The 13,974-nt window shown below is 43.6% G+C and overlaps 1 protein-coding gene across 1 annotated transcript in view; it reads left to right on the forward strand.

Annotated features, from left to right (window-relative positions):
• The first annotated feature begins 1,057 nt into the window (after positions 1–1,057).
• IFT43 (intraflagellar transport 43) overlaps positions 1,058–13,974 on the forward strand; it is a 43,886-nt gene continuing 30,969 nt past the window's right edge. The window contains exons 1-2 of the mRNA XM_058026718.1: positions 1,058–1,120; positions 1,477–1,566. Of these exons, the coding sequence (XP_057882701.1) occupies positions 1,067–1,120; positions 1,477–1,566 (144 nt within the window). The 5' untranslated portion in view covers positions 1,058–1,066. The remainder of the gene's footprint in view (positions 1,121–1,476; positions 1,567–13,974) is intronic.

Consider the following 13,974-nt stretch of genomic DNA (forward strand, 5'->3'; position numbering starts at 1 on the left):
TATTACCTCTGCCCACAAATCTTATTTCAGTTAATCCTTAGATCATTACAGCACAAGTACTTCAACATGTCAGTAGGAATGGAAAAAAGGAGAATTATTTGATACAATTTATTTAGATGACTTAAATTTCCTCAGCCAAAACATGAGCTTCTACAAAAGCCAAGCAGGTTATAGAGTGAAATCTAGTGCCATTAGTAAAAGGTATTCCTAGGAGGCTTAAAAGTTTACTTAGAGAGTCAATTTTCATCATGGCAAAGTGTTAGCAGTGTTGTTTGTGGTGTGGTACAGTTCTCTATTGTAGCAGCAGAAGAAATTATTTAGGCTAATGAGGATAGGTGAAAATTGTGAGGAATGTGAGGCAGGAGAAAAAGAAAACATAGGCAAAGGGACAAAGTATTGGAAAACTGAATGTTTGTTCAACATGTGGACCAAAAACCAGATTTATTTACAATTAATCTGTACATCTGTCCAGCCAAGAAACAGACTGGGGTCGTTTTATACAGCTCAGTGGAAATCTCTGCACAACTCACTTGTGAGAAGCATGTGTGCAATGATCGTTGTGCTTACATTTGATCCTTGGCACCGCCTCCACCGTGGGCTCTGGGGACCGGCTGCCCCATCTGGAAAGCTGTGTTAGAGAGCCAGGGAGAATTGGGAAGAGCATCAGAAGCCATCAGGAGACTTTGGCTAAAGCCTCTATCATGAGACAGATGTGTAAGGCTAGGATTTATCTGCCTTAGTGGGAACTTAAAAAGTGTCTTCGGCAACAAGCTGGAGAAGGCAGAGCGTCAGACTGTTCCTGGCCTGCCGCACCGCAAGTGGAACTAGAAAGGGCTGGCAGAGTACCCGCATGAGGTGCTGCAGCACAGGTGTGCCCCTCAGTCAGGCCAAGGTGTTAAGAGTGCGCGGGGGTGGATGTCTCGGTGGCTGCCAGGTGCCGGGTGCTCGGCCCAGCTCGCGGGGCTCGGTGGCCGGGCGGCGCGGGGCAGCCGGCGGGGCCGTGCCCGCGGTTGCCGGGGCGGCGGGGCGGGCTGTCCGCCGGAAGCACCGGCGGCCGCGGCGGCGGATGGAGGCTGAGCCGGAGCGAGTGGAGGCGCCGCGGAGAGGCGGCGTCGCCGGGGTGAGCGGGGCCGGGGCGGGCCCAGCCTCTACGAGCGGGGCCCCGGGGCCTCGGACCGCGGCCTGGAGGGGGCGCGGGGCCGGCGGCACGGCTGCCGTGGGGCACCATGCAGCGGAAGAGCCGGGCCGGGCCGAGCGGCCGGCGGTGGGGCCGAGCAGCGCGGCTGGCGGGCTGGGAGGGGCGGGAGGGCTCACACCTGCGGCGGGCGAAGCCTCTGCGTTGGGAGGGCACCGCGCTTCGCTGCGGGGCGGGGCGTGGCGGCAGGGCCGTGCCTGGCGTTCCGCTCCCTTCCCTCAAACAGCTCTTGTCAGTAACTGTGTATCCTCTGCTCCTTCGTGTTTCCCCCTGCACTACAGGTACTAAAGATGGGCCGTCGAGCCCGCCAGGACCTCTTTTCAGGTGAAAAACTCAGCACGAAGAATTCCCCGTCTGCTTCTCTTGGAGAGGTGGGTGTCCTGTCAGAAGGGCTTATCTGTTGTCCTGCTGTTGTCTCCAATGGAGAATTATTAATTTCTTCTGAATTTCCTTCCTGCATGGTGTGCTTTGCCCTTTGAATTTTGTCCTTAATTTGGGACTCATGTCACTGCCCTGTCCCTTTCCTGGTGTTGCCCTTTGTATAATAGTTTCCACACAGGAAACTATTGGACTATGGTTTCTTACATGTCAACTACAGAGAGTAGTATCATACAGGACTTGGGGCCCCTCCGTTCTGTGCATACATATCTTCCTGATATTTTAATTTCTAGATTTAAAATGTGGGCAGGCACATACTTTTGTGACCAGTTTTGCCACCACCTACAGTAGCAAGGCAGATAAATAGATGCCTTACTTTTGTGCTTTGTTTGCTAGAGCCAGAGTACATCTGACATGGTCTCTATCAAGTTTGTGTAGTAATGCTCTTTTTCATTTTCTCTGTGCACGGCTACAAAGGTCGTGCTAGGAGCCAGCTTTGCAGCATCTGAGACTTTTCCTTGGGTAATAATGTGCAAACTCAGCTCCCACTTGTCTTTGGAGGAAAACTTTGGTTCAGAGACTGTTCTATTAGTACATCTTCAAATGGTAGAAGGGGGTCAGGAACTCCTCTTTCTCAGGAGAGTGAGGCAACATCCTCAAGTATTCAGAAATAGATCTGAACTGTTTCAATTGATTTTTTTGCTTAGTGTTGCAGAATGCTGAAATCCTTCCTGGAAGCTTGCTGTTGGATGTTAGCACAGCACCTCCACAGACATCTCCTGCTAGAAGGTGCAGCTTTCAAGAAATGACATACCAGTTTTGCTCCCTGACACATACCAGATGGAAAAAATGTCATCTGACTTCCACCTTGTTGACAGTGATATTTGTTTAAATGAGGTGATGCTTACTGTTTTGCAATGCCAGTCAATGGTCTCCAGCATACCATATTCCTGGCTTCTTTAAACTGGAAATCATTTTGCGTTGCTGGCCACCCTGGCACCACCTCTGCTTCAGGCTACTCTGCTCAGAGCCTTAGGACCTTCTGTCTTGGAGTGACTACTCCCTGATTCCCTGTGCAGTGACAAAACTTTCCTATTACACTGAGTAGCTGTGTTCCAGACATCTGTGCCAAAATGATTGTGGAGGGGGGATTTTTCCTTTGAGACCCTATGATGCTGTTGAAAATAGCACTATTACAGCTTAGTTTACAGTAACACCTCATAGAGCAGACTTTTTTTCCTGGAGAAAGTATGCTCTTTTCTTTTGGTAGGCATAATGGAGATTCATCTTCCACCTAGGGAATCTCCCCTTGGATATGCTGTAGGCATTCAGGATGGATTCTTTGAGGGAATGTGCAGAAGATGCAATTTAAGAAAGAGATGTAACCATCGACCTCATAGGTAAAGAAAGTCTTAGAGGAAACAACTGATGGTTTAAGGGGGTGTAATCATTAGCTGGCCTCCACATTAGGGTGGCTCACTGTCAGATTGTTCTCTTGGGGTTCTCTTGCTGGAACTGGCCATCCTAGTTCATGATCTGATTCTCTGGTTTTAGAGAGACCAGGGCACTATGTAGAGGTACAGCTGATGGACTGTAACTTACTGCAGTTTGCTTGGGCTTACTGCTCACATCACAACCATTTCAATAGCTGGGAAGAGGTCATAGGGGCTCCAGGACTTGGGCCAGTCCTGAGGAAGACTAAGAAATATTTACAGTGTTCTGTTTGAGAGTAGTGAGCTTTTCAGCGGCAGAAGGGTGAGGACTTACATGTCTTACAACATTCAAATATGTTAGTACTGGATCTTAACCACCAGGAAGGATAGTTTGTGTCAGTAGTCTCCTTCAGACAGGTCTTTGTTGCTAAATGTTTGTGTTAATCAAGAACCTCGGAGGTACTGGAAGAAAGACAAAATCCACTGTAAATAATCCTCAGCCTTTTCCCTTGCTCCAAAATTGGAGGCTTTTTATATGTGACCACGTTTGTTACCAAAGTGAGTATTTAACAGAACTAATATTGTTTTTTCCTTCACCCTAGATTGGCAATCCCCTTTTACTTTTCTGGAAGCTTGGCCTTGGCTTGCTTTTAAGTGGTGGGGTTACAATGGATGTCTCATTCAGCCCATTTTGAAACCTCTATAAGAAATCTTCTCAAAAGAAATGCAAGATTAAAAAAAAACAAACACAGTCCTTTTAGTTTTTTTCTGGAACTGGCAGTAGTGGATTAGGCACTATGTAATTAATTTTAGCATAGAAGGTTTTATTCTTATTACTGATTTTGAAGGCAAAGGGGTTTGTCTTAAACCTTTGCCATATTCATACCCTCATATGCATTTCACATTCAGGTTAGTGATTTTGCCTTCAGAGCTTTCTCAGAGTTTTAAAACTGATTTAATTCACCTTGACTCTTTTTAAATTTTTTTTTCTCAATTCCTTGCCAATCCAACCAGTTTCCACCCATCTCAAATTTCTGGTATGAACATACCAATTGTGCTATTGTTTGGTCTTTTCATGACACTGAGAATCATCCAGGAAGTGTTTTCCAGTCACAGCAGCTTGCTTGAAGGAAGCAAAAGGTACCTGTCTATCCATGTTTCAACATCTGGGCTTATTACAAGGAAATTCACTTAGAGGGTGGACAATTATTGTAATTAAAAAGATCTTTGTTTTGAAGTCAATAGGCAAATCATCTGACTTGGAGCATAGATCTTATCAGGTTACTGCTGATCTCTGCTTGGCCTGGGCTCTCTCTCCCAAAAGACAGTGCAAATTGTGTGTTGTTCTATACAACAAATGTGTGTTAAAACCTCCTTCCCCAGGGTGCAGCTGCAATCTCTTATGCCTTGTAGCCTGATCTACTTCCCCCAAGCTCTATGAAAACACTATGATATCTTAGTATTTTTTCAGAACCTGCTGTGTGTATGTCTCTCCCACAAGAATATTCTTAACTACAGCAGCAAATCTCTAATTCCTCTGCCCAAATCTCTACTTCATAATTCCCATTCTGTGTGGAAGTACCTGCATTATCATCAAACGTAGACCTCCTCAAGGGGCTCATGAAAGGTCACAAAGCTCACACTCTGCCCATGTGACATGCAGAGCATTCCTGCCTTTTCAGAAGTACAAGTACTAACAAACAACACTGCAGCTATGTGTTATTTCACCAGGCAAGATGGAACATGATTATTTGCTGTAATTGGTGCAGTTGGCAGCCTCCTGCAGCAAAGGCTGTGTGCGTTCCTGCCCTCAGAGCTCCTTGGCAATTCAGCAGGCACTTCTTGGGCACCCAGGGGAATATGCTGTAAGTGGGAATTCCTAGAGATAAATCTGCTTGCTGCATGCCAGAACACCACATTTCAAACATTCATTTCAGAGGGGTAATGTATCTCTTTTTCCATTAAGAGGCCTTTCCCATCCCCTGGCTTTATGTAGTACATTTACTCATCTTGATGCTATCAGGTTTCTGACAGTATGGGAGAAAGTCAAGCTAGTTGTTTTATTTGTATAATGAGACGGACAGATCATGCAATGAGATCTGTTGAAGATCTTTGCTATCCCATCCTAACAGGACTTCTGGACACTTTTACAGAATTAAAGTCAAACCTTTTTCCTGGCTCTAATATCACTGCATCCAACAGCCTGAATGCTGGCTTGATGACATCCATCAGAAGTTTTTTGGCCAGGTTTGGAGCTCTTGATGAGATTGATTTGGAAAGCTGAGTGGAAAAGCCTTTTAAAAAATGTATCAGCAGATTTTTCCTTTCCTGTTTCTTCTCTCAACAAGAGTGAGCTATTTGTTGTCCTGTAAGAAATCTGTACGGAAAAATATTTTAATGTTATCCTACTTCCATGGTCTATTTTTCTTTATCCTACAGTGATGTGATTCCCATGGGACCTTGTTCAAGAGTTCCCTGGTTTCTGCCTCTTGCAGTCTCAGTATGATTTTGCCAGCATGTCTCTGGCAGCACTCTGTAGATCCTTTGAATGGAGACTGCTTTACTAGGCAATGGTCAGCCTAAAGGATGAAGGTTTTCCCTATTTTCAAAATATTTCCACACAGGTAGGACAAAATTACTTTATATCAGAGTTTGCCCAATAATCAAGTTCCCTGCTGGTTGTCTCTGTCACATTTCACCACAGCCTGGGGAAAGGCTCTGTACTTTCTCTTCTGAAAATATGTTCTTTTGTTGTCCTAGCTGGTATTTGTAAGCTTGCTTATTTAGTTGTGGTCCTTGGGTGGTAGTAAGAAAGCAAATAAGAATTCCTGAAGGTGAAACACACGTGAAAAATTGCTCCAAGAAGAGATTATTTAAATACTTTTCCAACATGTGTTGCGCAGCTGGATTTTCTTCCATGCTAGTGCAAGTCTTGTGCCACTTGGGCTCTGTACATCCGGAGAAGCTTAGGTCATGTTGGACCCCACAGAAGCCTTTCTGCTTTTGGCTGTGGGAAGAAGCAGGCTGACAGATACATGCTTCCAACAGATTTTTACCAGTTGGGCAAACCTGATTTCACTTGTGCTGCTTATTGGTAAGGACACCTTTGTACCCCAGCTGCTCTAACCTGCATGTAGCCCCCCTCTGCTCTTACTGCAGTAAGATGATAAGACCAGATGACAGCAAAGACACAAAATGAACTCAGATACCAAACCACTTCCATGAGAGATATATGCAATTTATTAATCACATGGATTCCATGTTCCACAGGAGAGATGTTTTAATCCAGAACAAAAGTCAGGTGGGTTAGTGGAGTGTTTCCAGCTATCCTATGCATACTCCTGGTGGAGGGTCATAGATCAATTTAGGATATTGTAAATTCTCCTCCTGAGTGCTTCTGAACACTGTGATTTCTAGAATAAAAGTGGATTCTTAATTACCTCCTTGCATTTGGTGCCTAATAGCTCTGGTTTCTGCAACTGCTGGTGCTGAGTCTGCACATCTAAAAGGTTCTCAACCAGTTTGCTACTTTCAGAGTGATTAACAGGCTGATTTTTTTGAGTTCCTTATCTATATAACCAAGCTACTCCCTTACAGTGTTAGCTTTAGATCATCTGGTGAAGCTAACACATGTAGGGGGACAGAATATAAGAAAATAAAGGCAGTATAGAAAGTAATCTTACCCCTAAGGAGTTGCAGCTGAGCCAATTACTAGTGATTAGGAGCAGGCCTGACTTTAACAGGCCACAGCTGTAGCCAATGAGAAGAAGAGTGCTATAAAAGAATGGGTAAAGAGGGGAACTGGAGTCAGTTGGCTGCTGTGAGAAGGGAGAGTCGGTGCTTAGAGGAGTTGACTACGAGAAATATCAAGGAGGTGTGAAACTCTTGCAATAAGGAGACAACAATATGGAACCTTTGCAATATAATGATAACAAATGGTGACCCCAACGCGATTTAGGAAAAAGGACTTAAGTATCAACCAACATGATCCCGTGGTGATTTAGGAAAGAAGAATTAAACATTAAGCAATGTGATTCCATGGTGATGTGGGTAGAGAACTGTATGAGGAAAAGCAACAAAACTGAGAGAGGAGTGGGAGGATTTACTAAAGTAACTGTAAGAACTGGAAAAAGAATAGTTCTATTATTCAGTACAATGTGTTTATTGATTGGTGAAATATATCAATTGCAGCTATTAATGTTTGTTAAACAGGAGTATAAAAGATTTTGAAGATAAGTACTTTGTAAACTGAGAAAAGCTGCAAAATGGAACCAACACTCAGAAATATATACATATTTGTACTATAATATGTTGTCTGAACATTTGTATAACTATTAGTTCTGAATGAAATATATGAATGTGTGATAATGTTAATTTATTTGAACATGTCCTTCTATAAATGCTGCAACTCTGTAATTAAAAGAAAAAAGGGGAATTGTAGGGGGATAGAATATAAGAAAATAAAGGTAGTATAAAAAGTAGTCTTAGCCCTAAGGAGTTGTAGCTGAGCCAATTATTAGTGATTAGAAACAGGCCTGACTTTAACAGGCCACAGCTGTAGCCAATGAGAAGAGTGTTATAAAAGAGTAGGTTGGTTGGTTGAAAGGGAAACTGGAGTCAGCTGGCTACTATGAGAAGAAGGAAAAGTCAGTGCTTAGAGGAGCTGCCCATGAGGAACATTGAGGAGGTATGAAACTCTTGCAATGAGGAGACAACAATATGGGACACTTGTAATGTAATGACAACAAACATGGATGGTAGCTATGCCTATTTTACACTAATTGCTGCAGCCTGTGCTCTCAGGGGAGAATCTGAGGTTGCCTTGAGAAACAGTAGCTTCTGAAAAAAGGGCTGTAGCCTGCTACAGTGTATAGCTCCTAGTATGACTGGTCCACCATCAATACTGGTTCCTGGCATGGCTGCAGTGACTCTCCATATGAGTCTTTCTAGGATCTTACACAACTGAATAATTTGAGTTTTATCATGCTATAGGGCGAATGAACTAAGTCTGTTCTCTTCTTGCTCATGTTTGGAATTTGGTTTTTTTTCTTTAAGTATCACAGTTGGCATCTGCATAAATGGCTAGATATAAAATGTTATAATGTAGGATCAACTTTGTGGTTTGCTCAAGTGAATAAGGTTGCAAAGCACATGCTGCAGGACAGTCATAAATGTCAATCTTCAAGCTGTTTTGTGCAGGCTTCCATAGTGCTTCCTTTTAACTTCTTTCTCTCTTTTTCCCTTCTGACCCTTCAAGGATGAAGATCATCAGGAAAAGGTTGACCACGTAAGACTAGAGGCTTTCTAGGTAGATGCTGGCTCCTCTGAAGGGGACTAGTAGGATTAACCTATTATCTGTCTGGAGGCTACCTTAAGAGGGTACTCTAGTACTGGAGAATAATATAAAGTTTGCTTTGGATGCAGTGCCTTTCCTGCATCCTCTGTTTCTGTTGCTGACAGATTTTTAATTATCTTTGAAACAGCTGCTCTTATCAGCTGCTGCATCTTGTTTTGAGGTTACAGATGTATATGTGGCCACTGAAAAGATACTCTGTTTTCATTTAAAAGTCAGGACAGCAATTAGCTAATAGAGTACAAAGCCTGACTTAACCTAGATTGCTGTCCAGTATGGTTAGTTTGCTCTTATAGCATGAAAACTTCTCCTTATGGATGATGAAGTCTTGCTAGTGCCCCAGAGGAGAGGGCCAGGCAGGAGTAACAAGGACATGTGCCTTTAGATTTTCTATGTGTCTTTTCTTTTTATTTCACCAGCACTGAATGCCAGAATCAATAATAATGTCATAGTGCTTCTTCCCAGGCTCCTGTTACACACAGAGAAGGAATACACATATCCTTTTTTTATCCTGCACTAAAGATAAAATACACCTTAGCATTAATTTAGCATTAGGAGCCAGGATAATGCCATTCAGAACAACCTGAGAAGTTCTACCTGTTTCTGTTGAAGTCTTTGGGGTAATTGCCTTGCACTCTTCCTAACCATGGAATTGGTGTTGCCCAATTTTTCCTGTCTAGAGTTGCTCTGTTAGATAATTAAAACACCCTCTCCTGTGCTCTTAATTCCTTCTGCTGAAGGACCACTCCAGTACTGGTAGCACAGTAGATTCATCTGTGAAATTTAAAGCCCAGAAAAGAAACCCCTATCACCCATCTCATTAATTCTGGCTCAGAAGGGTATGCTCATCACAAGGAGTCAAGACTATTCAGATTAGCTCAGTTTTCTCTTGGTAGTGCAAGAGATGATATTGTAAAAAAGATCCACTGGGTTTATTTGGCAGTGATGGATGGTTCAGGACTATGCCCAGAGCACTTTTCCATTTATCAGGCAAAGAGACCTCCCACTGATGAGTATAGTTTTGGGGACTGGTTGCCTAATAGAAATTTTTACTGATAATTGATCTAATCTTCCCCCCCACCCCAGCCCCCCCGAAACCAGTCCTTACAGTCATTTCACTGGAACTAATTCCACCTCCATACAGTGCCCTAAATCATTGATTCCCAAGGTCTGCTGTTGAGTGCTGACTGGTCACATGCCACAGGCGCCTTCTTGCTTCTGGCTGCTAAATTTCATTAAAATAACTTTACTGATGTGACTCTTCCACATGAGCAATTGTTGCTTCAGGGATGTTATGCAATGGTGCCTGGCAAGGAGATTTTACTTAGTATGAGGGGTCCCTGCTTTGAAAACCATTTTGTTTGGCTAATTCCCGTGTCCTTTATTCAAGCTTGTGCTCTTAAGTATGACAGTCACACTTTATAGTATTTTTCCATTTGTAAAAGGTATAAAGTGGTTAACTGAGTTCAGAAATCTGACTGATCAGTAAGCTGCTTGTAACTTATACTGCAGTATGCTTACAAACTTCTGTTAATTGTATCATAAGTCTCTTCCAAATCAACTGCTAGTGGAACTTTGTTATAAAGTGTGATTCAAATCTTGTTGCAGTATATCCCTCCCTTAGTCATTGCCTGGCCAATCTGAAATACTTGGCTTCTTGAATCATTTGTCCGAAGTTGGCTCCTTCGTCCCCCGGATGGCTCATATAACCCTTCTCTGAACTCCCTTTGGGCTTTGCTGAGTGTTACAATCTGAACTCTTCCTGGATTTGGTCCCTCTCCTCTTGCTGTGCTGAAGATAACTTTGTAGCTGCTTGAATACTAACAAGCAACCTCTTCGGGGTTGTGGATGTGAACATACCTGCTGAAGTCCTGCCCTCCAGACATCTGCCTGCTCTGAAACTTGTTTTGCATCCTTTGGCAAACCACTCGTCTTGCATCTGAATTTTTGCCAGTTGAATCACTCATTTGGCATCACCTTCCAAGACTGCCTGGGATATTTAGCCAAAGGCTGTGAGGCTAATCAATGGTATAATAAAGGGTGTATCCTAATATTTCAGTTAATTTGCAGAGGCAGAATAAGCAGGAGTACGAATGTGGTTGTTAGCCAAGATTTTGCTGGTTTCTTTTTGTGGCTTTGCCATAGGTTTTCTTTGGGACCTTGAAGAAGTCCTTCCACTAGTTTTCTTTAGTCCCTATCTAAAAGCAAAGCTAGAGCTTTATGCAAAAGCACTGTGACTATTCCCTGAATAGACCCACAGGGGGATTTAAATGCCTTATCCTCATAACAAAATCTATATCCTGCTCTGGATGCCTGCATAGTATGTAGATAATCTCAGGATAGACTGGTGGATCTGTTGGGATGATAAAGAGTAGCTGGGAATGGCAGTGTGTCTGAAACACTGTCCTTCTGTGGAGTTCTGGCCCCATTCTGTGAGCTCTGGGGGTGCATGTCCTTGCACTATCAGTGGGGGACCCTGATCCCCATCCTGTGTTTTCTAGTCTTCAGAAGTAGAGCAGGGCATTTCCTTGCCTTCAGGGACCTCCAATTCCTGATAAGCAGATGTTCATTTCAGTGTTGGAACCTCATGCTTTAGATGTAGAGATTAAACTGGCCATCTCCTTTCTAAGCTGGAAAACACTGATTTTATTGTCCTCTTTCTTCTCTGAGAAAGATGTAGCAAGTAATGTTTACCACCTCCATAGGGAATATTATATGTCATGACAAGTCTATGAGCTGTTCTGTGTCTGAGAAGGCTCTCAGTCCTTTCTCCTGAAGCTGCTCTGCTTTGCAAATGGAATCAAAAGAATTTTGGTACCATAGGGAAAGACTTTCTAACTGAAGGCAACAACATTTGAGTGGGAAGACATCAGTTCCAATGGGTCCCTTGGGGACCTCATCCTCTAGTTGTGCTTTGGTAGACGTGCCATAGGTAGTCTCAACGTCCTTCACAGACTAAAAACAGGGACAGCACCTGATTTCTGACCCTTATGCAGGTGAATGCTGGCCTCTGTGGCTCTATATCACTCAGTGTTTGAGTGACAGCATGCTTTAAGGTGACAACTGGAAAGAGGATTTGAAGATCTGACCTTTCCAGAGGGGGCATCAAAGTCCTTTTGTAGTTCTAGTTGCCAATGCTTCTGAAACATTTGGGTGGAAAAATAGGCTGTTGCTTTTTAGGTTAAGTCAACATGCCAGCAGCAATTGTTTTCATTAAATGTTTGTTGGGAGAACAACTATAAAAAGAAGGTAAGTACCTGAAATATAAAGCCAGTTATGTTCTTAAATTGCTAGGTCACCCAATTGGGTGAGGTCGAGTGAGTGTATTTGCATTCTAAAATACAGTGCAGAATGATGTGGAGATCCCCTGGTGAGAAGCAACCTGCACTCTACTTGGGGAGGTACTAGCTTTGTTACCAGAAGTACCTAAAACAAGACAATTTCCAGACTTGGGCTGACTCATGAGGATCCTTGTGGATGCTTGCAGGTGTGTCTGCACCTGTGGTGTAGACATGGCCTGGGGCTTGATATGATCAGGGCCTTTAATCAGAGAAGTATTTTCCTGACCCAGTTCTTACCCTTGCACAGTGGTTGGCACCCAGTTCCAAACTCTCATTCCATTGTCTGGTCTGGATCTGTGCAGCAGCCACCCCCCAAGTGCTCTCCCCTACATTCCCTGAAACTAAAACATCCAAGTGAGGAACCCAGCACCAGCTGTACTCAGCTGAGTGTTGATCAGGGGACCTTATTTGTGTAAAAATAATCACAATGGTTTGGGCACTGTCCTTCCACTCTGGTTTAGAGAGTTCATGACCTAGGAAGTCATAATTGTAAAGCAGTCGCTTACAGTCATTTCTATATCTACAATTTGCACTGCAATAAATCTAGAGAGTGTTGGTATATGGCTGGAACAAAAATTTCCTATTCCCAAAGACCTTACAGTCTTACTGCCATGTTTTTCTCTAGCATCCTGTTCTCCCCTGTTATCCTCAGCTTGCAGAGGAGCCTTTAGCAGGGGTAGCAGCATTTTGTATACGGCATGTTGCCAGGGTTTTGCTTTCTTAGGCATGCAGTTGGGAGTAGGGTGAACTGGCAGTAGATAGCTCTTGGAGCAATTGGCATTTCTGAGAACCTGGGAGGGTTCTCTGAGGCAGAATTTCCCATAGCTATTGCACGCTGTGAATGCCCTCCCATTTACGTGGCCATCCTGGGCTGAGCTGCATTTGTCCCTCCATGTCTCAGAGTTTGTCATGTGTTTTGATTTTTGCATTATTCTAGTAAATACCCTCCACTGAAAGGATCCAGCATCCAAGGAAGCACTGGGTTTTTTACCTGCTTCCATTTTACAGGATTTGCATCTTTTTTTTTTTTTTTCCCAGAGGTTTTCTGGTTGCTTGTAGAAATGCTGGACTCCCAGACTGTTCCTGGGGACCTCTCGTCTGGAAGTTGGCCAGATTCTCCAGGAGGAATCTCAAAAATGCAGCTGAACTTTTGTTCCCTAATTAGGCCAACTTCCCCAGTGTGAGCCCTTGCACTGCACGGCCTGGAGCTCCCCAAGGCCTTGTGCAGCCTCTGTCCCGTGCACCCCGACTGGCTGACCGGCAGGGCAGTTATTTTCAGCTTTCTGAGCTTATCTCCTTGCCTTTTGATGACATCTTCTGAAATAGCATTTCTAGTCAGCCATGTTTCCCAGCCTTTCCAGTAGGACCCTGCCTGCTTGTCTGCCTTGAAGTGGATTAGGGACAATCTCATTGAAAATAATTTTATTAGAAGCTTTTCCTTTTCCACACATTTATTTCATACTTTGAGTGCTTCTGGACCTACATCAAGGCAACAAAAGAACTGTAGGAGGTGGGAAGGTGGATGGGAAAATGTCTGACCATAAGTAGCATAAAGTGATAGCAAACTGAGAAATGTTCATGCTTAGGAAGACTGGAGAGGCACTTCCCTATGACTATGGATTGTGAGAGGATTCTACCTGGTGACCCCTTGTTCAGAGAATCAGATTGTTGTGTGCTGATTCACTGTTTTCCTGCAGGGGAGAGCAGTAATTCCTTAGACAGGTTAAGGTGCCAAATGCTGCAAAGGTGACAGCTTTCCTCATGGGTGCGTGTCAGCTGACAAATAGCTGGCCACTGTTTTGGGAAGGCAATTCCTGATAGTTGGTAAACAATATGAACTGCTCCTTTACCTGCGATAGGTGGCAGAGAATATTTGAAGGCCCTCAAGAGCTTCTGTTTCAGTAACACTTTCCCTAGTACAGGAAAGCCAGTGACTGTGAAAAGGGCAGTTTGTGGATGAAATCCAGCAAATCCAGTATTTTCTGCCCAGTATTTAAGACATGCAGAAGTTATTGGAGGGTATTCATTAAAATCAGAGGCACTATTTGAACCATCCATGGACATGATAAACAGAGCCAGCAGAGATGGGTTGTTCTTTGCAAAAAAGCCCAGGCTTGCATGGATCTTGGAATTGATGTGGTTTTGATATCATACATGCTCTGAGATCAGTATAGATGATTTTATGTGGCTGTTTAGGAGCAGTGGGGCTATTTGACTTATAGCTCCTTAAATGGCAGCAATCAAAACTAATTCATCAGGCCTGGTTGTGTAGAC

The sequence above is a fragment of the Melospiza georgiana genome, chromosome 6 (genome assembly GCF_028018845.1).
Source record: "Melospiza georgiana isolate bMelGeo1 chromosome 6, bMelGeo1.pri, whole genome shotgun sequence".
Lineage (NCBI taxonomy): Eukaryota > Metazoa > Chordata > Aves > Passeriformes > Passerellidae > Melospiza > Melospiza georgiana.